The sequence below is a fragment of the Castor canadensis genome, chromosome 10 (assembly GCF_047511655.1).
Source record: "Castor canadensis chromosome 10, mCasCan1.hap1v2, whole genome shotgun sequence".
Taxonomy (NCBI): domain Eukaryota; kingdom Metazoa; phylum Chordata; class Mammalia; order Rodentia; family Castoridae; genus Castor; species Castor canadensis.
The window spans coordinates 100972048-100996058 of NC_133395.1; the positions used below are offsets into that span (position 1 = coordinate 100972048).

Consider the following 24011-nt stretch of genomic DNA (forward strand, 5'->3'; position numbering starts at 1 on the left):
GCCTGCTCAGTGCGGGACGCGGCGCGCCAGGGGCAGCGGCGGCCGCGGGCGCTTAGGCATGGCGGCGGCGGCGCTGGGCGGCTCGTCTGGCTCGGCCTCCCCAGCGGTGGCGGAGCTCTGCCAGAACACACCGGAGACCTTTCTGGAAGCCTCCAAGCTGCTGCTCACCTACGCTGACAACATCCTAAGGTGCGGGCCGGCGAGCGGGCGGGCGTGGCGGCTGTGTGGCCCGGTTTGCCCGGCCCGGGAGGGAAGCCAGGCGGGGAGGGGCAGCACCTGGAGCCTCGGGACCCGCGGGGCGGAAGTCGGCCGCGGGGACTGTGCACCCGACCGCGGGATGTCCGGGATCTGGGGCGGGGAGGGGGCGGCCCCGCCTCTCTGAAACGTCGGGGCAGGGGCGGCACCTGCGCTTCCTCCGCGCGTGGTTTTCCCCGGCCGGGTGGCTGTCAGAGGGTCTGCCCTGACGGGTGGCGTCCCGTTTTGTGAACGCCCGAATCCTATAGCCGAAAACGTATAGTAGGTGTATGTGCGTCTCAAGTTTTTATGGCCTCTTTATGCCCATTTGTATTGATGAAAACGTTGACTATCCTAACTTAAAGTTAAAATTTTTGCATTAAGATCTGGATTGTAAATGGCCCTTGTACGTGAGAACCCCATGGACTGAGTCATGGGGTTTCCTTCTCCTGTGAGTAGAAGTACTGTGTGCAGCTCAAATTGGGGCATGTTGAATCAGTTCCGGCCGCACCTCTTCAGAGGGGAAGTGGGATGGAAATGAAGAAAACGTAGGGTGCTTTAAAGCAGGTGCCTCGTCAGATCACCATCATTACCCAAATTCTTTTTTTTCCCCTTCTGCCCCTGGTGTGACCAGAAGTTCACAAAGGAATTCTCAGCTTCAAGGCTGTAGATTTCATGTAATACAGTTTTTAGAAATAGTTGGAAGTTTTTAAGTCGTGGCAGTAATTGCTCACTTAGGCAACATTACTGATTTTTAAAGTGGTAGCGAGGACATACTGAGTGAGCCCTTTATTGTGTGCCAGATGCTACGAGAGCTGAAGCATGTGGTCTCTTCACAGCTACATAATTGTGACCTGCGTGAGGTGGTGATCACCTTCCTCCTCTGTGACACCTCACCTCGCTACCTTGAGGGCGCTCACAACTCTCAGGGTACAGGACACATACCGACTGCAAAACTCAGGCTGGGTCCTCCAGGACTCACCAGCTGGGAGTTCCCAGCGGAGCTCCACAGGGCTCTTTAACACCCCCACTGTTCTTAAAACGGAGGAGAAGGCTGAGTAAAGGACTCACTTCTGCGTTCAGTTCAGTGAAACCGAAAACGCTGAGATCAAAGTGTTTTGAGGTAGGACAAGCTGTACATGCAAATAATGGCTTTTGGCATCATAATCATCATTAATGTCTGTTAAAGTTCTGAAAGAAACTTGGTATGCTCTCAGTTCATGTCTGTACTACCACTTATGTTTCTGACCTTGAGAGTTTTAATCTAAAAGGGACATTAGGAGTTTGGAACTCATATAATGGGAGTTTTCAAACTGCCCTTTACCGTTTGTCTTCAGTAATACTGTCTCTGTCCTCATACTCAAATTCTTTCAGGCTTTGCGGGGGGAGGTGTACGTGGGGTCAACACTATCCTTTTTTCCGTGACCAGAAAATCTATTGACCTCATAACCTCTTAACAAAACGTGCTCCAGAGTTCCCACACAACATTACAGATGTGCATGTCTAATTTATGAGAGGAGGTAAAATCAAAGTTTACTGTTCCTTTTGCTGTTTTGGGAAATCCACTAGCCTTAGAGGTAAGGCACTTTTTAAGGCATTATTGTCTTGATACCTGTTACTCCTGCCTCACAGTCTGACATTTTCTTTTTATGGTGTTGAACTGAGAATTTCAATAGTAGATTTTTTATTTTTGGAGCAGTGATACTTGTTGCTCTATATGCTTAATCACAAGTGAAAATAATTTGGTTAAGTTTTAAATTTGTGTTTTGGATGATGTTTATCGTGTCCCCAACTAACAGTCACAGATCTCGCTAAATTACAGAATGAAATATAGACAAATTTGCATGCAAAAGATGCCATTCACCTGATGAAGATGAGCTGTCCTCAGTAATACTGTTCTCAAAAATCTGTACTTTCACTGGCATTACACATAGATTCCTCAGCTAATTTGTCCATTTATTCTTTAAAATATATATTTGATTTTCCACTAATTTATTTTGCAAACTGCATATGACTATTGGTTACATCTGCACTGGTTGTGATTCAGAAGAGTCAAGAATAGAAAATGGTTTCTTTCTTCAAAGAACATAAGTTTCTTTGGGAGAAAGGCATGTATGGAAAGCAGATACAGCATAAAACCTCATAATTCCAAGACAGTTATTAAGCACTTACACACTTAGGTGAGGAAATCACTGGTGACCTGACATCAGACACCCTCAAGAATTAGTGGTTTGAAGCTAGTGGAATGGCTCAAGTAGTAGAGCACTTGCCTAACAAGCATGAGGCCCTGAGTTCAAACCCCAGTACTACCAAAAAAAAAAAAATCCTTTGCCCAAGAATAGTGGTTTGATAAAGTGGGACCAGTTGATGAAGTAGCAAAGAACATGTCTGACATGACACATGATAGGTGGGAGGGAAAAAAAAAGCACTTATTGTTTCTGGAATCAAAGAGAAGCATTAATGAATATTTCATGTAGAATAGTGGCATAAAAAGATACAAGGTATTGATTCCAGTTCTGAACTATTGTGAAGTCATAATTATAAATGAAGATGGAATAGAGAAAGAAATAATACAGGGAGGGATTAATAGCTCTCAATGATTGAGTGCAAGGAGGAGTAGAACTTCAGTTTTTAATCGAGGTTACTACAGATATCTGGAGAAACTGACCATGAGTAGTAAATTTAGGATTGATGAGTTTATGTGGTAGAGACTACATGAGATTTATAATCAGATCAGTGAGTATAAATTCTAATCAGCTATTTTCTATGAGTCTGATCTTAGACAATTCATTACATTTTCTGGGTTTTAGTTTCCTCATTTATAAAAGGGAAGAAAAACACATTGTAGGATTACTGCAAAACAGAAGTAACAGCAGAAAAGGAACAGAAAGGACCTGGCACATACATAGCTGCTGCTGTTATCTGTCTTTGCTGTTGTTCATGTTAAAGTAAATTAGGTGTACAGCTTTGGTTTGTCAGCACAGAGAATGGTAGAGTTGGAGCCAGATATGGTTCTAACATTGTGTTGGGGGTGGGGGGGGTGGGCGGGGGTGGGGGGAGACGGTTGTGTGTATATGGGAGGTGGGACTGGGGTTTTGAACTGAGTACTACTTGAACCATACCTCTAGTCCATTTTGCTCTGGTTATTTTGGAGATGGGGGTCTTGTGAACTATTTGCCCAGACTGGCTTTGAATCTCTATCTTCCTAATCTCAGCCTCCCAAATAGCTAGGATCATAGACGTGAGCTACCAGTACCCAGCTCCAGCATTGTTCTTTAGGCAGATAAATATTTTTGAAAAATGTAAGTGTATCACAGAATGACAGGTTTTTTTAAGGATTAGACAAAGTTTTAAAATGATCTACAAACCAGCTTTTTGTGATTAGTGATAAAATCAGACTATAGGATGCACTCATGTGTTGAGTTTTCATTTATATGAACCCTGTTGGGATTATGCATTCTAAAGAGGAAGAGGTCTAGCAAATGATCAGATAAATTTGCAGCATTTCTGAAATAGAGATAAGAATTTAGGATTTTTTTTTTCTGAGATACTGCTGTTACTGCCTATTGTTAACATGCCTTACAATCTTAGATGGTAGAGTGTGACCTTTTTTTGGTGGTACTGGAATTGGAACTTAGGGCTTCCTGCTTATGAGATAGGTGGGTGCTGTATTGCCATGCTTCTAGCCCTTTTTGCTCTGGTTATTTTGGCCTTAGGTTTTGCTTTTTGCCCAAGCCAGTGTGAACTGTGATCCTCCAATTTTAAGCTTCCCGCCGTCACTAGGATGACAAGTGTATACCACCATGCCCAGCTTTTTTCCATTCAGATGAGGTCTCACAAATTTTTTTGCCTGTGCTGACCTGGAACTGTGATTCTCCCAGTCTCAGCTTCCTGAGGTAGCTTGCGATGACAGATATATGCCGCTGCCTACAGCTGTTGGTTGAGACAAGGCCTCACTAATTTTTTGTGGGGGATGGCCTTGAACCGCTGTCTTTCCAATCGCAGGCTCCCAAGTACCTAGGCATGAGCCACTGATGCCTTGCTAGATTGTGACTTTTATAATGAAAAGTATGACTTTTTCTTACCACTCATTTATAAAAGCAAAGATTATATCTCCATAAGTTAAGTAATTGGGTAGATAACTATGGGAGGGAGTAAGACAATTAGGAAGACACCAAAATGTATTTAGGTTAGTTACTTTTGTTGTAGTGACCAAATATGTGACAAACAATTTTAAAAAGGACTTATTTTGGCTCACAGTTTTGGAGGGTTCACTCCGTAGTTTCCTTGGTCCCAAGCACTTGGGCAGAACATCATGTCAGTGACAGAAGAGAGCTATTCACTTCGTACCAGACAGGAAGCAGAGAGGAGGAATATAGAAAAGGGCCAGGGCAAGGCATAGCCCTAAAGGCACACTCCCAGTGACTTACTTCTCCAGGTAGGATCTACCTCCTACCTTTTACTACCTCCCAATAATGCCATCCTATTATGAATCCATTGATTAATGTGAAGTTTAAAGCCTTCACATCTAATAGTCTCTGGAAACCCTATCACAGACAGCCCAAGAGGTATGCAGCACTAATCTAAGCATTCAAGTTGACAAGATTAGCCATCACAGTATTCAGAGTGACAGGCCCTTTCAGTACCTCATTCTGTTCAACATCATTAAAAAACACCTACCAAAAAATGTCCCAAGCATAGGTGCAAAGTAATTGCACCTTGTTAAAAACGTTACAAGCTGCAGAAAGTAGTTAATGAATTGCTCTAAAAAACTGAGAAAAATCTGCAGAGAAAATTAAGTTAGTTGAAAAAATTTAAGAAAAAAATCAAGGTGAACCTTAGGAGGGTACCTTAGACACTCCAGGATGAAGACTGGGGTAATGAGTTCAATAGCGGTGGACATTCTGAGATGGTGCTGAAAAGTTAAGAATTCAAGATGTTTGTATAGCACTTTTCCAAGGGCAAAAGTAGGATGTAATGGGTTTGATGGCTCTCCTGCCAAATTCTCCAAGTCTTTGAAGATTTCAGGGACAGACTTTCGGCGTTAGATTAATGCTTATGACCCTTCCAGTCTGTCTGCTCACTATATTTAATAAGAAAAAGATAGGATTTGGGATGTGGGATATGGTGGAACATGCCTGTAATCCTAACCACTGGTAAGGCTGAGGCAGTAAGATCATGAGGTTGTCTGGGCTAGATAACAAGATCCTTGAGAGAGAGGAGGGAAAGAAAGAAATTAGCTTTGATAAATGGAGGATTATTTTATACTTTAGTGTTGAATGGTAAGAAAGAGAGGCACACTTATGACACAGTGTACAATGGAAACCACATCCCCCTCAGCATTGGCACCAAACGTCTGTAATGTCAAGATTAAGAAGTCCTGATCTCATACACCAAGTTAAAGACTAGAGGATATATTTTTCATAGTGTTTCTCATCTATCTTTGATTTTCAAGTTATTTTTAATTTCAAATCCTTTGTAGATTTATGAAAATTGCTGTAAAAATTACAGGACACTGAATTTTTGCATTTCTCATGGAATGGTAGCAAAGAGTTTGTAGATTAGCACCAATCTTCGACATTTTGAACAGCACTGTTTAGAACTTGTGACCTTAACAGTAAAAACAATCATTGGTCTAGGAAAGATGAAAAACAAGCGACTGATAAGTTTTACACCTAGGTTCATGTTTGTTGGAAGTAAAGCTTTTTAGCTTCTATAAGTGAAACTAAATGTATAAATCTTTAATTTCACAAATACGTATTAACTATCATCTTTGTACCAGGCACCATTTTAGATTGTGGGGATCCAACAGAACAAATTTTCTGCCCTGTCTGGAGCTTACATGGACTCTCTTCTTTTAGAAACTTAAGAGAGTCAAAAAGGTATCTATTCCAACAGCATGGAATTTCCTTGTGGCAGCATTAACACTATCTGTAAGTTAGATGGGGAGATTGTGCCCAATGTAAGAATCAAAAAACTGGACTATTTTCCAGACTGCTCCCCTTTTCTTTTTAAAGTAAGAAAGACACATATTGCATGTTGATTCTTTCTCATGTGGATTCCAGACCTAAAACACAAAATGAGTGACAGGAGTGTGAGTTGGAACTAATTGGATATGTGAATCAAGGGGCAGTGAAAGGAGCGGGTGAAGGGGGGATGAATATGATTGAGGTATTTCATTGACATGTATGAAAACAGAATAATGATACTTGTTAAAAGTTGTTTTTAAAAGGGTAGGAGGGTAAGAAGTTAATAGAGGGGATGAATTTGATCAAAGTACATTATATACATATATGCAAATATCACAATAAAACTCCATTGCACAACTAATATACACTAGTAAAAAGAAGAAAGCCAGGTGCCTGTAGTTCACGCCTGTAATTTTAGCTACTCATGAGGCAGAGAGCAGGAGGATCGCAATTTAAACCCAGCTGGTAAAAATAGTTCATGAGACCCTGTCTCGAAAAAACCCATCACAAAAAAGGACTGGTGGAGTGGCTCAAGGTGTAGGCCATGAGTTCAAACTCTAGTACCACAAAAGAAAAAAAAAGAAGTTGAGAGATTATACTAGCATATATGAATATAGCCAATATAAGATGTGAAAGGGGATGCAAAAACATTGAAAGATACAAATTTTATACAAATAAATGTATTATATATATGTGTGTGTGTATAATTCAGCTTTTGTTTTCTATCAGGAACCCTAATGATGAAAAATACAGATCTATCCGTATTGGAAACACAGCTTTTTCTACTAGACTCTTGCCTGTCAGAGGAGCTGTTGAATGTTTATTTGAAATGGGCTTTGAAGAGGTAAGTATTTGTAAGGATTTCCTCTCTCCTCTTTATATGTAAGGCAGTCATAGTGTTGGTAAATAATTGTTGGAATAAGAGCCTTTTTTCATTAATTGATCATTTTGGCTATCTGTAGGACTAGTTATATTTTTACCTCTTAGACATTTAAAAGTTAGAGTATTTCAGAATGAAATATAACAGTGTCTACAGAGAAATTCTTACAAGTCTCAGTTCTTTAGAATATGAAGGATCAAACATGCATCTTAAGGATCAAATGTGGTCCTCTAGAGTCTTAGCAAAAACCCAATTTGTGAGTGTACATGAACACTAACAATGCTTCCCCACCTGTCTCCGGTAAGAAATGAAGGGATCTGAGGTAAAACATAGAAAAGCTGAGTTCAGTTGGCACACAGAAGGGTTTTCTTCTGTGGCAGTAGTCTCAATGTTTTATTTTATTTTGGAAGAAGAGTTTGGTGTTTCTGTCTTCTGGGATCTTGTGGCAGAGGGTACTTTTATAACACAATGAAAATAATTACCAAAATTGCCAGGCATGGTGTGTGTGCCTATAGTTCCAGCTACATGGAAGGCTCAGGCAAGAGGATCACAAGTTCAGGGCCAGCCTGGGCAACATAATGGAATTTTGTCCTAAGGAAAAAAAAGATTGTGAATTTTCCTTATGTTTATATCCCAAACTATTTCTGGGTTTTAGAATATTGAACGAAATTGAATAAGATTGTGGAGGCTCAGTTGTCAATGGCAGGCTGAGTGATGAAGTGGCAGTTGTAAATATTGTTGAAAAGAGATGCTGAGCTTCCCATCCCAGATTCCCATTATAAACCCTGAAGATACAGTAATGAAGTAAGCCAGTAGAATCCCATCTCAGATGGAGCTTGTATTCTAATGTGTTAGATGGTAGACAGAAAAGCAAAAACCAGTGCAAAGAAAATAGTAAGACAGGGTAATGCAATAAAAACAACTACAGTGGCAGGCAGCTGCATAACAGTGAGTAGCCAAGGAAAGCCTTTGAGGAGATAGAGCCAGAACCTGAGTGACAAGAAATAGCTCAGATATCTGCAACTTTGGGCAGAAAGTTTGACATGTGCAAAGGAGTTCTAGCTCTGATGCAGAGAATAGCTGTAGAGACAGATACCAAGACATATGGGGTTTTTGAAGACTATGGTAAAGACTTTGACTTTATTCTAAGTGAGATTGGAAGACATTTTAGAAAATTTAAGCAGGGAAGAGGATTTCCAAAGAGTACTATAGCTGCTGTAAAGAGAGTGTTCTGAGTGTTCTGGGATTGGGGCAAGGAGTGTGGCAGGGAGACCAGTGGCTTATTAGTCTAAATCAGAGATGGTAGCAGTTCTGTATGATTCTTGAGGGCAGGGCTTTTTTGTCTGTCTGTTTCCTTGTGTTCTAGCTCCTGTAAAAGTAATAGAGCATCACAGACACACTGACATTAGGCAGCCAGGAGACACGCTGAATTAAGAAATGAAAGAAATGATCACAGTGGAAAGGGAAAGAAGTAGCTGAGTCCAGAATTTCTCAACAACAGATCTTGTTGATGAGATGGATCTTGGGACATGAAGGAATCAGGAATGTCTAGGTTTTGCTTTGAGAAACTTAAGGGAGTGGGCTACCGTTGATTTAGATGGAGATATCTTGGAGAGTAGCAGGTTTCAGGGGAGAAACCACTGTTACCTTTTGGACAATTATAACTACTTTGTTGTTAAATACTAGTCAAGTAAAGATTAATCAGGCAGTTGAATAAATGAGCCTATAGTTCAGATGAAGAGGTCAAGCTTAGGATATAAGTTACGGTGTCATCTGACCATAGATTATACACAGGCATCTAAACATTGAGAATTTGAAACCTGTAGGGAGAGAAATTACAGCATTGTTGATTTTGTTTGAGGAAATGCAGATTTTTGAAGCTCAAATTGGACTAGAAAACTGGGTAATTGACAAGTGGAGACAGTACTGGTTTTTGAAGTGCCATAGATTCAAATTATATTTTGTCTTTTATTCATCGAATAGTTGAGTGCCAGGTAGAGTAACCAACTCTCCCCTAGTTTTCGGTGTCCCAGAAAATCCCTCAGTCTCAGGCAAACTGGATGGTTGTTCACTAAAGTGCCACATAACAAGCCACTCTGAGACTTGGAGTAGTATTTGACACAAACAGTCACAATTTTAGAATTTTTTTTCTTTTTTTTGTCAGTACTATGGATTGAACTCAGCACCTTGTACTTGCTAGGCAGGTACTATACTACTTGAGCCACACCCCCAACCTTTTGCGTTAGTTATTTTTTTCAGATAGAGACTCATTTTTTTGCCTGGCCTGGCCTCTTACCATGATCCTCCTATTTATCCTTCCTGCATACCTGGAATGGCAGGCATTGAAATTATTGAGATAAAGGTATTGCTAACTTTTTACCCAACATGGCCTCAAACCATGATCCTCATGGATCTTTACTTCCCAAGGAGCTGGGATTGTATACATGAGCTACTGGGCCTGGCATTAGCATGTTTTGATAAAACCAAATTATATTTAAATTTTCCAGCTGTTTTTTAACTTTGCACCTGAGGACATATCTGAAGTAAATTTTTGTCAGTGTCACTAAGTTGTAGGAGAAACTAATGGAGCTGAAACTGAACTCTACTATCAAAAAAGAAATTCAGTGGGCTTTTGAGTCGATGCATGGCTCTAAAATCTGTCCTGAAGCTTACAACTGTGTATTAAATTCCTGGACACTTATAAGCCCCCTTGTCTCTGAGGCTACAGTTTTTTAACGAAATGATGAGAGTGAGGTTGAGGAAGCCAGGGATCCAAGTGGATATGTGACCCTGCAGTTTAACTTAGTGGATTGGTTCTGAGTCAGGGCCATGCACATGCCCTCCATCTGCACTTTCTTCCTCACACCTGTGAGAAGAGGGCATGGAGAACTTGTGAGGCAGTTGGGTTGTTTGGTGTCTGAAAGATATCACTGGCCAGGTTTGCTAAACGTCCTGCAGTGAGAATTGCCTCAGCAAAAATGTTTTGAGAAACAGATGTGTTAAATCCTGGAATTCAGTAATTTCTTAAAGTGTTCTTGGATCTAGTGTGTCAAATCTGTAATTTTGTCCTTTTATGAATATGTTGCTATTGATGAAACTTTTTGGTACAGACATTCTGGCCGTAATTGTTATGTTCTTTTAGGACTGGTGGTGAAAAGATGAAAGGGAAGGGAGCAAGGCACAAGCTGCATCTTTGCGCTGTGGACTGAGAGCTAATTCTAGATGCCTGTCATACTGTCTCTGATAGGTCAACTCAAAAGCACAGCAAATTTCTTTTTGGGAGTAGAGTTCAGTTTCAACTCCATTAGTTCCTCTTACAACCTGTCAGCCTTTCTCAGTGCTGCTCCACTAATGGTGGGCAATTAGATGTCTGATTTCTCTTCCCAGGCCTCATCATAGATAATAACTTTTCTTTTTTCTATTTTAAAATGTTATTAATTTGGTGTTTTGATTGACACATATTTGTACATTTTTATGAGGTACTCTGATGTCATGATATATTACATTGGGCAATGATCAAATCAGGGTAATTGGCATGTCAGTCACCTTGTACTATCATTTCTTTATAGTGAGTGCATTCAAGATCTTTTTGAGATATAACAGCACATTATTGTAACTATCATCACCCTACTACTACAAAGAACACCAGACATCTTTTAATTATAACATGGTATCCATCAGTCATGCTCTTCTTATGCCCCTCTCCTCCTTCTCAGTCTCTGTTAATCACTCTTCTACACTTCCTTTATAAAAGTTGTGTCAGTTATATATGTAATCATCACAGTTATAATGATGTTCGGTTTGCTTATTTCTTTCAACTAATTGTGCAGTCTTGTGTGTTGGTCTCTGTTTGGTCTAAGATGGAGTCATTTATAGCAAAACAACTGAGGTCATGTCTTTTTTTCCCCTTGGCTTTTGAACTCAGCTTTTACTTGTTAGGCAGGCACTCTACCACCTGAACCACACCCCCAGCACTTTTTGCTTTAGTTATTTTTGCAGGTGCTTTCTGCTTGGGCTAGCCTGGACTGCCATCCTCCTGCTTATGCCTCCTGCATAGCTGGGATTATGGGGACACACCACTGTGTCTAGTTTTTTTAATTGGTTGAGATGAAGTCTTGCTGACTTTTTGTCTGGGCTGACATCTAACCTCAGTCTTCCTAATCTCTGCCTCCAAATCTCCACCTCCCATGTAGGTGGGATTACAGGCATGAGCTCCCATGCCTGGCCTGAGTTCATGTAATTTGAATTATTCTGTAGCATCAGGTAGGCTATCATAACATCTCTGAGTCTTCATATTTTCATGTAAAATATGAGGATAAACCTAATGCATACCTTTCAGGGTAGTTGTGCGAATTACTTTTGAGATAATGTGTATGAATGCTCAGCACAGTACTAGAACACATACATGAGATAAATGGTAGCAGTCTTTTTTTTTTTGTCAATACTTGGGAGTGCACCCAGGGCCTAGCACTTGAGTTACACTTCTAGTCCTGTTCTTTTTGTTTTTGAGATAGGGGGTCTCACTAACTACTCAGACCTTAAACTGAGGATTCTCCTGCTTTTGTCTCCCCAGCAGATCGGATTATAGGTGGGTGCCACCACACCCAACTGGTGGTAGTCTTTTCTTAACAGCTGATATGGATAGTACATGGAGTTTGCTGGTCTCTTCTAGCTTTTGAAAAAGAATTAATATGAAATCAATTTTCATGTTGTTATTGAGTATTGTCTTGATCATTTGATTCCTGTAGGTCATTCTCAGTTGTGGAATCTATTTCAGATGCTCCTGGTGTACACATATTTACTTCATGTTATAGCAGCTTTTTTATCTCATTTGCAGTTGACAGAACTATTGCTCTAGCACTTCTTCTCAAAACTTTGAAATTTGAATGAATATATTTTAATTTTACCTGTTTTCTTGTTTTGTAATATACTATTTTATGTTTTGAGTTTTGTTGCAATGTTTATTTTATCTACAGTGAATATTCATTAAATGCATCTAAACAAATGTTTTGTTTTATTTGGACCATCTTTCTATTACTGTTAATAATCCATAATTTGTGGCTGAGGATTGTAGCTTGGTAGTAGACAGCTTGCCTAGCATATGCAAAGCTCTGATTAAAAAAAACCCATAGTTTTAAATTGGCTATCAGGGTATGCTTTTTGATATTTTGGAAAAATTGGTGAACCCCATACTCAGACATCTAATCATGTAGCTGCTCTTTAAAAACTTGGGTTTATAAGTAGTTACATAACTTTTTAGCAATGTTTATGCAATACATGTATGCAGCATGTAATGATTAGATTAAGGAAATCGATTTTACCAGCACTTCAGACATGGATTATTTCCTTGTGTTGGGAACATTCAGGATTCTCTCTACTAGCTTTTAATATTCAAATAATTGTCAGTTATAGTTATTCTATGCATTGCATAACTTCTTGCTGATCTTAATGACCCCAATTGTGTCTTTAGTATAATTATTTCATACGGAATTTCATAGAAAATAATAGTAGATTATTGCAGAGAAGATAAAAATGTGTGTTTTGCACCTCTTATGCTCTATTCCAAAACAAATATTTTTCTGAATGTCCTTTGAACTGCATTAAATATCCTAAGCATTATATGCCAACAGACATTTTATTAATTTTTATAAAAACAGTATGTTAAAATGTAGTGTATTCAATAGTATTAACTTTATTGTATATGTAAGCATGACTGTCAGTATAAAGCAGAGGTTAAAAATTCTCCCAATTTTTTTAATTCCAGGGAGAAACACATCTTATCTTTCCTAAAAAAGCTTCAGTGGAGCAGCTGCAAAAGATTCGTGACTTGATTGCTATAGAGAGAAGTAGCAGATTGGATGGGTCAAATAAGAGCCCCAAAGTAGACTCATCTCATCAACCTGCCACCAGTACCCAGCTTCCCTCAGCACAGTCTTCAGATCCTAATGGGCTAACCCAGCACGCAGGGAACCACCAAGGACAGTCATCAAATTCACCCTCTCCTCCAAAGGTAATGTTCAAATTAAATCTTCCTCTACCAGCTGGCAAAGTGTTGAAATAAGCAAAAGCTTTAGAGTATGTTGTCATTTAGTCCTGAATTTATGTCTCAGACTTTCTTTGTTCTTACAACACTAACATCTCTAAATTTCTTTACCCCTTTAAAAAAAAAATAACAAATTTCAGCAAGTGTGGGGGAAATGGCTACCATTTATTTATATTTTATCTTTTTTTGCCGGGGCGGGGGGAGGAATAGGGTCTTGCTGTGTGGCCTAGACTGTTCTCTAACTTCTGGACTCAAGTGATCCACCCACCTCAGCTTCCTGAGTGCTGGGATTACAGCCATAGTTGGCTGTTTTATTTATATTTTAAAACTTGTGGCTTTTTGCTCCTGAGCCAATTTAAGTTTTAATTTATCATTTATAAATATCTGCTCTGTTGGTACTTAAATCAGGTACATAAATTATCTCTCTTTAACCTAAAACAAAGGTACCGTCAAATTATTTCTCTACTACGTTGATACTTTTAATCTAAATTTTACCTGCTGCCTTTCATCATGGGAATTATTAATTCCAGCAGCCCAGTCATTATCAGTATCTTAATTCAATGAAAAATCAACTTCTATAGGTTTCCATTATAAAGAACAAATTAATGTACAGATAGTAGGTGTGAAGGAAATCACTGAAGTGTGGTTATTAGCACACATTGACATTATTTCTGAAGAACTAAAATCAGATTTCTGATGTCTTGCAGGCATTTTTGGTAAAACTAAATAATTCCATTTAATAAGAAATACTCTGTTTACATAAATTCCTTTTTATTTTTTTGATACTGGAGTTTTGAGTTCAGGCCTTGTGCTTGCTAGGCAAGCACTCTATAATTTGAACCACACCCCAGTACAAAATAATTCCTTTTGCAAAGCAAGCACTCTACAAACTTGGCCACACCTCCAGTCCATTTTGCTCTGGTTATTTTGGAGATGAGGGTCTTGAAAATTATTTGTCCTGGCTGGCCTTGAACCTGGATCCTCCTGATCTCAGCCTCTCAAATAGGTAGGATTACAGGCGTGAGCCACTGGCACCCAGCTTATCCACTTATTGTGGAATTACCCTCCATACAGAATTCTGTATAGTAATTTGTATGATAATTATTAAATTCACTACCTTTTTGTATAATTTTTAAAAATTTTTTTGGATTAGCATACATTAATAATATTTTTATTTTTTTTATAGTAATTTCATTGTGGTGATTCCATATGTGCATTTAGTATACCTTGAACATATTTGCCCCTCCATTATATTTCCAGTCACTCCCTCCCTTGGCCGCCCTCTTTTTCAGTGTTTGGTTTCACTATACTGTCATCATATGTAGTGTACCTCTTTTTATGTAATTCTCCTTGAGTGGTTTGTAACTTTTTTGTGTGAAAGATTAGCTCCTCTGCCACATTTTTTGTGCCTCCTTTGTTTTTATTTATTTTTTAGAGATACTGGAGTTTGAACTCAGGGCTTTGCACTCACTAGACAGGTGCTTTATGGCTTGAGCCACACCCCTGCCTTTTTTTGCTCTTGCTTTAGTTATTTTTCAGTTAGGGTCTTAGATTTTTTGCCTAGGGCTGACTTTAGACCTCTGTCCTCTAACCTGCAGCCTCCCTCCAGAGTAGGTTCCCACCTACTTGGAATCACATGCATGTGCCATCATCACACCTAGCTTGTCTGTTGAGATGGAACCTTGCCCTAGCTGGGCTGGAATAATGATCCTCTGGACTCTCCTTCCCACGTAGCTGGGATTACAGGTGTGAATCACTGTGCCTCCTGTGCTTTGTGCCCCCTTTGACTTAATTGTTCTTTGTTGTTATTGTTTTGATGGAACTGGGGTTTGAACTTGGGGCTTCATATTTGCTAGGCAGGGGCTTTACCACTTTAGCCACTCCACCAGCCCCTCCTGTGATGTAAATTAACCTTTAAGTCTTTAAAATATTTTCTCTTGTCATTAGTTCAGTTATTATTTATTTATGATAATAGTAAACACAGCTAGTGCTTATAAACTAGCTCAAGTAACGGTACTGAGGCTGTGGGTGTCAGAGAAGATAGAATATGTGCACGCTCCATAAACTAAAGAGCTTTAAAGGTTTGCTCTTAGTAATTCTTTCTGTAAAGTTTCACATCTGCTGCTTCAGTACAAAGTTGTCATAGTCACAGAAAAGTAGAATGACATAACCAACAGAATAGTAACTCTAGCTATTCCATTTCTTTTCCTCTTTTTTTTTTTTTTTTTTTTTTTTGAGGCAGGGTCTCTATGTAGTCCAGACTGGCAAACTCATGATCTTCCTGTTTGAGCCTCCCCAGTACTGGGATTACAGGTGTGTGCCACCCACCACACCTTGCCTCTCTATTTTTTTTTGATTGTGCATCTCACCCATAACAGAATGTTTACTGCATAACCTACTGTCTGTTTATTTGTGAATGCCAAACTTCTATTCTAACATGTTACATACCTTTTACAACAACCATGTAAAAAATTAAGGAGCAAAGTAGAAGTAAATCCAAAGAGCTTCCCTGTGGATATGGAATCTTACACCCATTCCCCAAGCATGAACATTCCATCCTGCAATCCCTCAGGATGCATCACTTTAACAGCTAACATTAGTACGGATATCAAAGCACACTTAGCATCTTTCTTAGATTCTAACTCCTTTTCTTAAGGGTTTCTAATTATAGTGTTAGACTATTCAAGATTCTCTATCTTTTTAATCACACTATTACAGTTTAAAGTGAATAATGCTAATCAGTCTTACAGAAAAACTTGAATATATTTTATCTTACAAACTATCTCCTTCCTGAACCAAGTGGTTTTTTTTTTTTTTGTTCTTGCTTTCGTTTTTGAGATGCTGGGGGTTGAACCCGGGGCCTCACACATGCTAGGCAAGCGCCCTTACTACTGGCCAATAACTCATGTGCTAGTTAACTTTAAGTTAACTTTGTCTTATAAGTCAACAGTAAGACAGCTTTTTGGTCTGTAACTATGAGAATCTTTATAACACAAAAAATCTGCTTGGTCATAAAGCGTAAGTATTGAACTACTTGTTTGCAAATCTACCACTCTTAAAGGCCAAGTAATACCTGATGTGCCCTTCAGTAGGAGACTACTTAATTTACAGTGTGTTCTTTATGTTGACATACTTAGCATCTGTTAAAAGTCATGGTGTGCACCTGTTATCCCAGAAGGGGAACTGAGGCAGGAGGATCGAGAGCTCGAGGCTGGCCTGAGCTGTATAGGGAGCTCTAGATCAGCCTGGGCTAAGCAATGAGATCCTGCATTTAAAAAAAAAAAAATGTGGCCTATTTTGACTTGAAGAACATTATTATCTAGATAAAAAGGTAAAATGAGAATTGCAAACTCAAATGCCATAAATTGTACGTGTGTCCATATGAGAGAGACGTTTCACTATCTCGATTTTTGTTATTAAAACACACATGTGTTGCTGGGTATGGTGATGCACGCTTGTAAGCCCAGCTACTCAGGAGGCAGAAGTCACGAGTATTGCAGTTTGAGGCTAGCCCAGACAGAAGGTTACTGAGATCCCATCTCAACACATAAATTGGGCGTGGTGATCTCCTTGTAATCTCAGCTATTCCAGAGGTATAGGTAGGAGGATTGCTCTTGGAGGCCAGGCCTGGGCAAAATCATTTGACCCTAACTGAAAAAAATATAAAGCAAAACAGGGCTGGGCACCTGACTCAAGTAGTAGAGTGCCTGTCTAGCAGGTGCTGCAAGGCTCAGAGTTAACCTCAGTACTGATAAAATACGTACATTATAAAAATTTTAAAAAGGTCTGGAAAGCCATACACTGACATGCTAATCATGATTTCCTCTGAGTGGTGAAATTATGGGTGATTTCATATTACTTATAATATTCAGTTTTTCATGAATTTTTTGGCAACAACATATATTACTTTTAGAAATAGAAAAGAAGGGGGTTTTTGGCAAGAAGTAAGTTCATTGAATTCCAAGTTAATTAAAAGTGTCATTTAAAACTTATTATTAAACAGAACCCTGATGTTTAATAACAGGCTCTAAAAGTAAAGGTTGCATGGGGTAGATAGAGGGCTAATGGGCTTGGGGAGCCCTGATTCTTTGCCAAAGAAGTTAATTTGCTAATCCAGTTCCACTGATTTGACAGATTTGCACACTTTGTATTTTTTTTTCTCGTAGTCTTAAATATATCACATGCCAGAAACCAAAATAATTGGATGCATGATTAGAGAAAAAAAACACTCTTTTGATCTAAAACAGATTTCACATTTTAAACTTCCATTTGTACTTTAAATAACTTTTCCTCTGTCAGGCAATTAACTCTTGCCTTATGTAGCATTAGTACATGGTTACCCAGCTGCTGTCATCGCCATGCAATCAGCAGTCTTCTATTTTTATGACTTAGTTTTTTTTTTCAGTTGTGCCAATGAATATGTGAAGAAACAAGCAAGAAAATAAACTTTATTGTTTGAATGCCATTAAAATTATAATGAATGAGGTCATTTCCAGATTGAAAAGGATTAAATTGAAAATATAAGTACTCTGGATGAGTTCTTACCCTTTCAATAAATGAAAATCTTCATTTAAGAATAAGATACCAGTTTAAGTGCCTCATTTTTATAAGAATTCTTTCAAATAGAAACATAGACTTTTTTCCTGTTTTTATATTAGTTCTAAAGAAGAATTATATAAATGCTAAAGAAGCATATAATTCTCCATTGTGAATTCCCTGGATTTCATATCACCAGATCCACATCACATTTCATCTGTTGAATTCATCGCTTCTGTTAACTGAGAAAGTGTGTCTGCTCTTTAATAAAAGTCAGTCCTCCTCTGCCCTAGGTGCCTTCTCTTTTCTGTACTGCAAATACCACTGCACAATGCCCAGTCTCCCACCTTCTCTTTTTCACAATCTTCTCATTGGCGTTTATACCTTAGGCCAATTTCATTTATAGATGTTACACTGGTATTGCACACAGACAGCTGAACATGATCCCAGACTGCCTGAAGCAGAATGGAAGAGGAGTGTGCTGGATAATCTCCATGTTTAACCAACAGATTAGTATAGGAACCTAATCTCCTATTCTAAAACAACATACAAATATCTCTGGATCCTGCATGTCTTTTTCTTACTGCCTCTTCTCCATATTCGTCATTGTATCTTTGTTTCTCATATACTTGTCTGATGAGTCTCCGTACTTCATATGCCCTATCAATAAAATATTTTTGAACGTATACTCTGAACGTATTTTTGTTTATAAATTAATCATGTACAATTGTGGCAGTATGCTATATACATTAGAAAACAATGTAAAGAGGAACCCAAGAGTAAATAATATGTTTATTCTAGAAAATTTATTAACTATATACTGTTATACTATAGACATAAACCCATATTCTAAATACTCTTGGTAATTCTGAATTTGGGGACTAATTTTGTCAGATCTCAGGGGTTTTTTTGTTTTGTTTTTTGGTTTTGTTTTGCATTAAAATGTAGCTGTTCATGCTAAAATAAAGGATTTATACTAAAAAAAAAGTGTTCATGTGAAAAAAGTGTGCTAGTCCTGCCATTTTCTCCTTGTTCACATGTGCTTACATTACTGTATATTAGTTTCAATGCCCATAGTTCTTTGTAATCTTTTTAAGCCAGGGTTGAGGGTTTAAACTATGTAATAATCTGTAAACTCACTTAACCAGGCACATTTGCACTGCTCAATGTTGTAACATAACCACTGTCAATGCAGGAGTGAGCATGCCACTTGTTAACTCCCCTACTTTGTGGCATTTTCTCTCTTCTCAGGACAGTTTCTCCAACTGTGAAGGAGTCTTTGTGTGAATATTAACTATTATTATAATGTTATTGCTTTGCTTTTTGGAAAAAAAAATAAATAGAAGTCGTAACAGCTTTTCCCCCTCTCGGTGGACCATTTTGTTCAGCTCCCTTGGTGCACCAAGCCTTGTTTGGAACACAACTTGTACAGTTCATGCTCTTGCAACATTATTACGTGGCTGTTCTTACTAAGATCAACAGCCTCTGTGTTGCTAAATGTCATGGACCATTTTCAGCTTCTTTTGACTTTATCATTCACTGGTATTTAGTTCATTTGATCATTTTCTGAGTCATTTCCTATAGTGGTTCAACTAGTGACTCAGTTGCTCATGTCAAAAACCTGTGTTCCGATGTATTTTTCCCATTTTCTAATTGCTCCTGACTCCTCAGCCCAGTCACTCACCAAGACTTGTAGATTTTACTTCCTAAGATCTTTTCAGGTCCATTCACTTTTTTTTCTATCAGTACTAGAACCATCCAAAAGAAAGCCATCAGCTCTCTTGAGTTCTGCAGTAGTCCCTTTTCAGATCCTCGATGCCTCCTTTCTCCACAGAATGGTTAACGGTGTGAGAACAAATTTGATCATCTTATTCCCTTGCTTGAGTCTTTTCATGTTCTGTAGAGTGGAGCAAGACCAGAAAGATGTAATTGCTTATCAACCCAACTTCATCTTCAGCTTTTACCTTTCTGCCGTTTTCCCCTAGTTCTGTGCGTACTGAGCACCCTGATTTCTCTGATCCTTCAGAACAGACTAAGCACATCCCTCTACACACTGCAGCTATCTTCATGCCATTGCGGGAGGAGGCTTCGCCTTTCCTCTTTGCTAGCTTCTTTTCCTTCACATTTTACCACAGATGTCATTTCTTCAGAGAAGTCTTGGTTTAGAACCCTAGTTGTAAAGTCTCATTTTATCTTTTATACTTGCTTTATAACTCTTATCATACCTATTAATAAATTGCTTAACTTAGCATTACATCCCAGCACCTAAAAAACAAAGGATCAATAAATATTTGAGCAAATGAACCTTTTAGTGTTACCAGTAACATATCCATGGACTACTTGCTCTGTGAGGGCGATGTCCTTGTCTGTTTTGTTCTTTGTTATTTTTCCAGTATTTTAGCACATTCATATAGTCAAGTATTTGATAAATCTCCATGGTGGCTCTGTCATTTAATGTCTTTTCTCTTTAGACTATAGAGCCATCATTTCTTTAGAGCACACCTGTCCCAGTGATTAATCCAGGGTCTCATATACTGTATTTAGTAATGATTTGTGTTTTTCGTGTGTTTATTTGTGGTTTTTTGTTTTTGTTTTTTGGTGACCCTGGGGTTTGAACTCAGGGCTCCATGCTGGCAAATCAGGTGCTCTACCACTTGAGCCACACCTCCACCCATTTTACTCTGGTTATTTTGCAGTTGGGGTCTTGCAAACTGTTTGCCCAGACTGGCCTCAAACCACTATTCTTGAATCTCTGCCTCCCAACTGCTAGGATTACAAGTGTAAGCCACTATTGCCCAGTGATTTGCTTTTTCCCTTTTCTTTTTTTAATTTTTTAAATCAAGTTATCTCTACCTTTTAATATGCATACAGAACTCATTCACATTTGCTGTAATTGCTAATACATTTGAATTTGTTTCTGAACCTTATTTGGTATTGCTGATTTCCTTCCTTGTTTTTATTTTAATCAATTAAGTTTTCTTCCATTATTGCCCTTGTAAGAATTAGAAAGTTAACTATCATCCTTCAGGTTTTCTAATTATTGACTTAAAATTTTTTTATTTATCTAACATCTTATAGAACAGGAACCTCTCTTCTTTCATTGCCACATTACTTAGGAAAATAAAATGAGATTTTGCTTTCCAGTTGTAATTATTTATACTAATGAAAACTTAAGTTTTGGTCAGGTCCTGGTGGCTCATGCCTTAATCCCAGCACTTAGGAAGTTGAGGCAGGAGGATTGCAAGTTCTAGGGCAGCCTCCTTCAAAAAAACCCAGAAAACAGAAAAAGAAAAACTTGTATTTACTCATATTTTCTGTTTTTGTTTTTTTAATTCCAATCCTACTTCTGGGTTTGTTTATTTTAGACTTTATGTATTACACACACATACATGGCTCAAGTGCCTATACCTTGAACCTCTCCATCAGCCTTTTTTTTTCCTTTATTAGTGTGCTGGGTGGTACATTGTAGCATTTACAAAGGTTCATACAATGTATTAAATATATTATACTTATTCACCCCCTCAACCATTCTCCTTTTTTTGTGATAAATTTTCAAGATAGAGTCTCTCGAACTATTGGCCTAGGGCTAGCTTTGAACCAAGATCCTCCTGATTGCTGCCTCCTGAGTAGCTAGGATTATAGGCTTGCTGTTTTATTTGAGTGTTAAAATTTTATTTCCAAGACCCCATATATTTATTCCAAAGTCCCTTTCTGCTGTGGGAATCTTGTGGCTCCTCTGCCCTCAGGATGGTTTTAGAAACTTAACTTTTCGTCATCATGAAAAGTGATGTGACCGGCATATTCCCTTGTTTTTTCTCCCCTCATAAATTCATATCTGCTTTTCTTCTGTTAAGAGTTTGTCAGCTGGCTTAGTGGCTCAAGTGCTAGAATTCCTGCCTAGCAAGCCCGAAGCCATGAGTTCAAACCCCAGTATCACCATGAGAAAAAAAGAAGTTTGTCAAAATTCCTGATCCCTTAAAATCATAGAAGGATTTGAGGTAGAAAAGGCTGTCAGATGCATTGTTCAGACCACTGTCTTGGTCAAAGATTATGGTCAAGAATTCAGCATCTTCCTGTTTAAACATGTCCTCAATAGTATAGACAGAGGAAAAAATAAGTATATCTTTAGCACTGATGTGGCCACCTCCTAATACTAATATTAATACTACAATGGTTTGGGGCATAATTATATTTCATTGAATCCATATGTTCCCCTTTATGAAGTCACAGAACCACAGGGTTTGTTTTTGTTTTTTTAATGTTATTTTTGTGGCCTGTAGTAAAAAGCTAATTTCAGTATTTTTTCTATTAGGTTACTGCTGAGTCCACCATTCTAAAAGTTCTTCAGTCCAACATTCAGCATGTGCTGCTGTATGAGAATCCTGTTCTTCAGGAGAAAGCATTAACTTGTATTCCCGTCAAAGAACTAAAAAGAAAATCGCAAGAAAAGTTATCCAGAGCCAGAAAACTAGATAAAGGTAGTGGCTTTCCATAATGACTTATTACTAAAGAGACATCATTGCTAAATAAACATGCTGAAATACTGCGTTTTGCAGTGTACATTGTAAATAGCTAATCCCTGTGTATGTCTGTTTTTAAGAATAATAATATATTGGACATATATTGTATGTTCAATATAATTATTATGTATAATAATTATATATATTATATATCTAGCTTTTTAAAGAATTATATTGTGATAAAATATACATAATAGAAAATAAACCATCTGAACCATTTTAAGTGTATAGTTAAATGCTATTAAATGTATTTATAATGTTATATAACCCTTGCCTCCATCCAGCTCCATAACTCTTCTTTTTTTGTCTTACAAAACTGAAACTCTATACCCAGTAAGCAATCTCTCTTATTTTGCCCTCCCCCAGCCTATGGCAATCACCATTGTTTCTACTGTAAGTAGAATCCTACTTTTAGAGGAATTCCCTCAAAATTCATTCATATTGTATTATACTGACAAAATTTTGAGACTCTGGTTTTAACTATTTGGGATTTATACCCAGAATTGGAATTGTTGGATCATATGCTAATTGTATTTTTAAATTTTGAGGAACTGTCATACTGTTTTTCCATGGTACCTGTACCCTTTTACATCCCAGTCAGCAGTGCACCGAAGTTTGTTTCAGTTTGTTTGCATCCTCACCTTACTATTTTTTTTTCATAGTAGCCATTTTAAAAGGGGTGAGGTGTTGTTTTGATTTTCCTTTCCCTAATAATTATTTAAAAGGTTTTTTTAGTCTGAACATTTTTCCAGTTTAATCATTGGTATGTGGATATTTAAAGTAGACCCTTAGCTCATGGACAATGTAACATTATTAGTGAATTTTAATTACTGAGTTTTAATGTGAATAGCAGAAACTATTAGGAAATAATCCATACGATTAGACCATTAGTTCACTTTTGCTAGTAGAGACATTTATTGATTGAGTAGATTTTGAAGACAGTTGTCTTAATATAAATTCAGTGCTGCTGCTTGCTTACTTTGGCTTCACTCAGCAAGCAATTTAATGTCTGGGCCTTAATTTCTTCATTTGAAAATAGGAAGTATGATTTTTAAAAAGTAAATGAGATAGTACTTTTAATCAGCCCAGTAAAACACCTGCCATATTCATAATCATTTGCTGTTGTTATCATTAATGGTGTTAGGATTTTAGTTAATTTTTTTCCAACTGTAATTATTTTTACTTTGAGTTTTTAATGTAATTGGGTTTTATCCCTAATTGCCTAATGCATTTCCCACAGCATTGTGGAAATGCTGTGGAAGGAGTTATTGCCATGATTTACAATAAACATTTTTAACTACTCATAGTCTACTTTCAAAAACACTGTACTGCTTAAGATAGAGTGCAGAAATCTTTTAAAGTTATCTCCAGTTTTTCTTTCCTATCCCTATGACATGATTGTCATTCAATATCCATGTCACACAGCCATATAGCTTGATTATCCAACATATTGCAGCTGTTAATTCTTTTGATCAAGTAAGAATAAAGAAAGTAAAAGATACCATTTTACCAGAGTTTATTCTTTCTCTGATGTTCTTTATTTCTTTCTGTAGTTGCAGATTTCTGACCCGTGTCATTTTCCTTTTCCCTAAAGAACTCCTTTCAGGGCAGGTTTGCTGGAGATGAAGTCCTTCAGTTTTTCTTTGTCTGAGACAATAATAGCACCAAGATATAGAATTCTAGGTTGTTGGGTTTTTTTCTTTCAACATTTTGAACATTTCACTCTATTCTCTTCTTGCGTTATTTCTGCTGAGAAGTTTTCTATATTTTCTTTCTTTATTTCTCATTCAATATCTTTGCTTTGTCTTTGGCTTCCTGCAGTTTGAATG

The 24011-nt window shown here is 38.0% G+C and overlaps 1 protein-coding gene across 2 annotated transcripts in view; it reads left to right on the forward strand.

The window, feature by feature from the left end:
• The window catches only part of Ngly1 (N-glycanase 1), a 48248-nt gene continuing 24237 nt past the window's right edge, over nucleotides 1-24011 (forward strand). The window contains exons 1-4 of one of the 2 annotated variants that reach the window (XM_020180150.2): nucleotides 1-189; nucleotides 6933-7047; nucleotides 12848-13093; nucleotides 21975-22140. In XM_020180150.2, coding sequence (XP_020035739.1) covers nucleotides 59-189; nucleotides 6933-7047; nucleotides 12848-13093; nucleotides 21975-22140 — 658 coding nt within the window. In that variant the 5' untranslated portion in view covers nucleotides 1-58. The remainder of the gene's footprint in view (nucleotides 190-6932; nucleotides 7048-12847; nucleotides 13094-21974; nucleotides 22141-24011) is intronic. The other variant, XM_020180149.2, reaches the window with a different exon arrangement.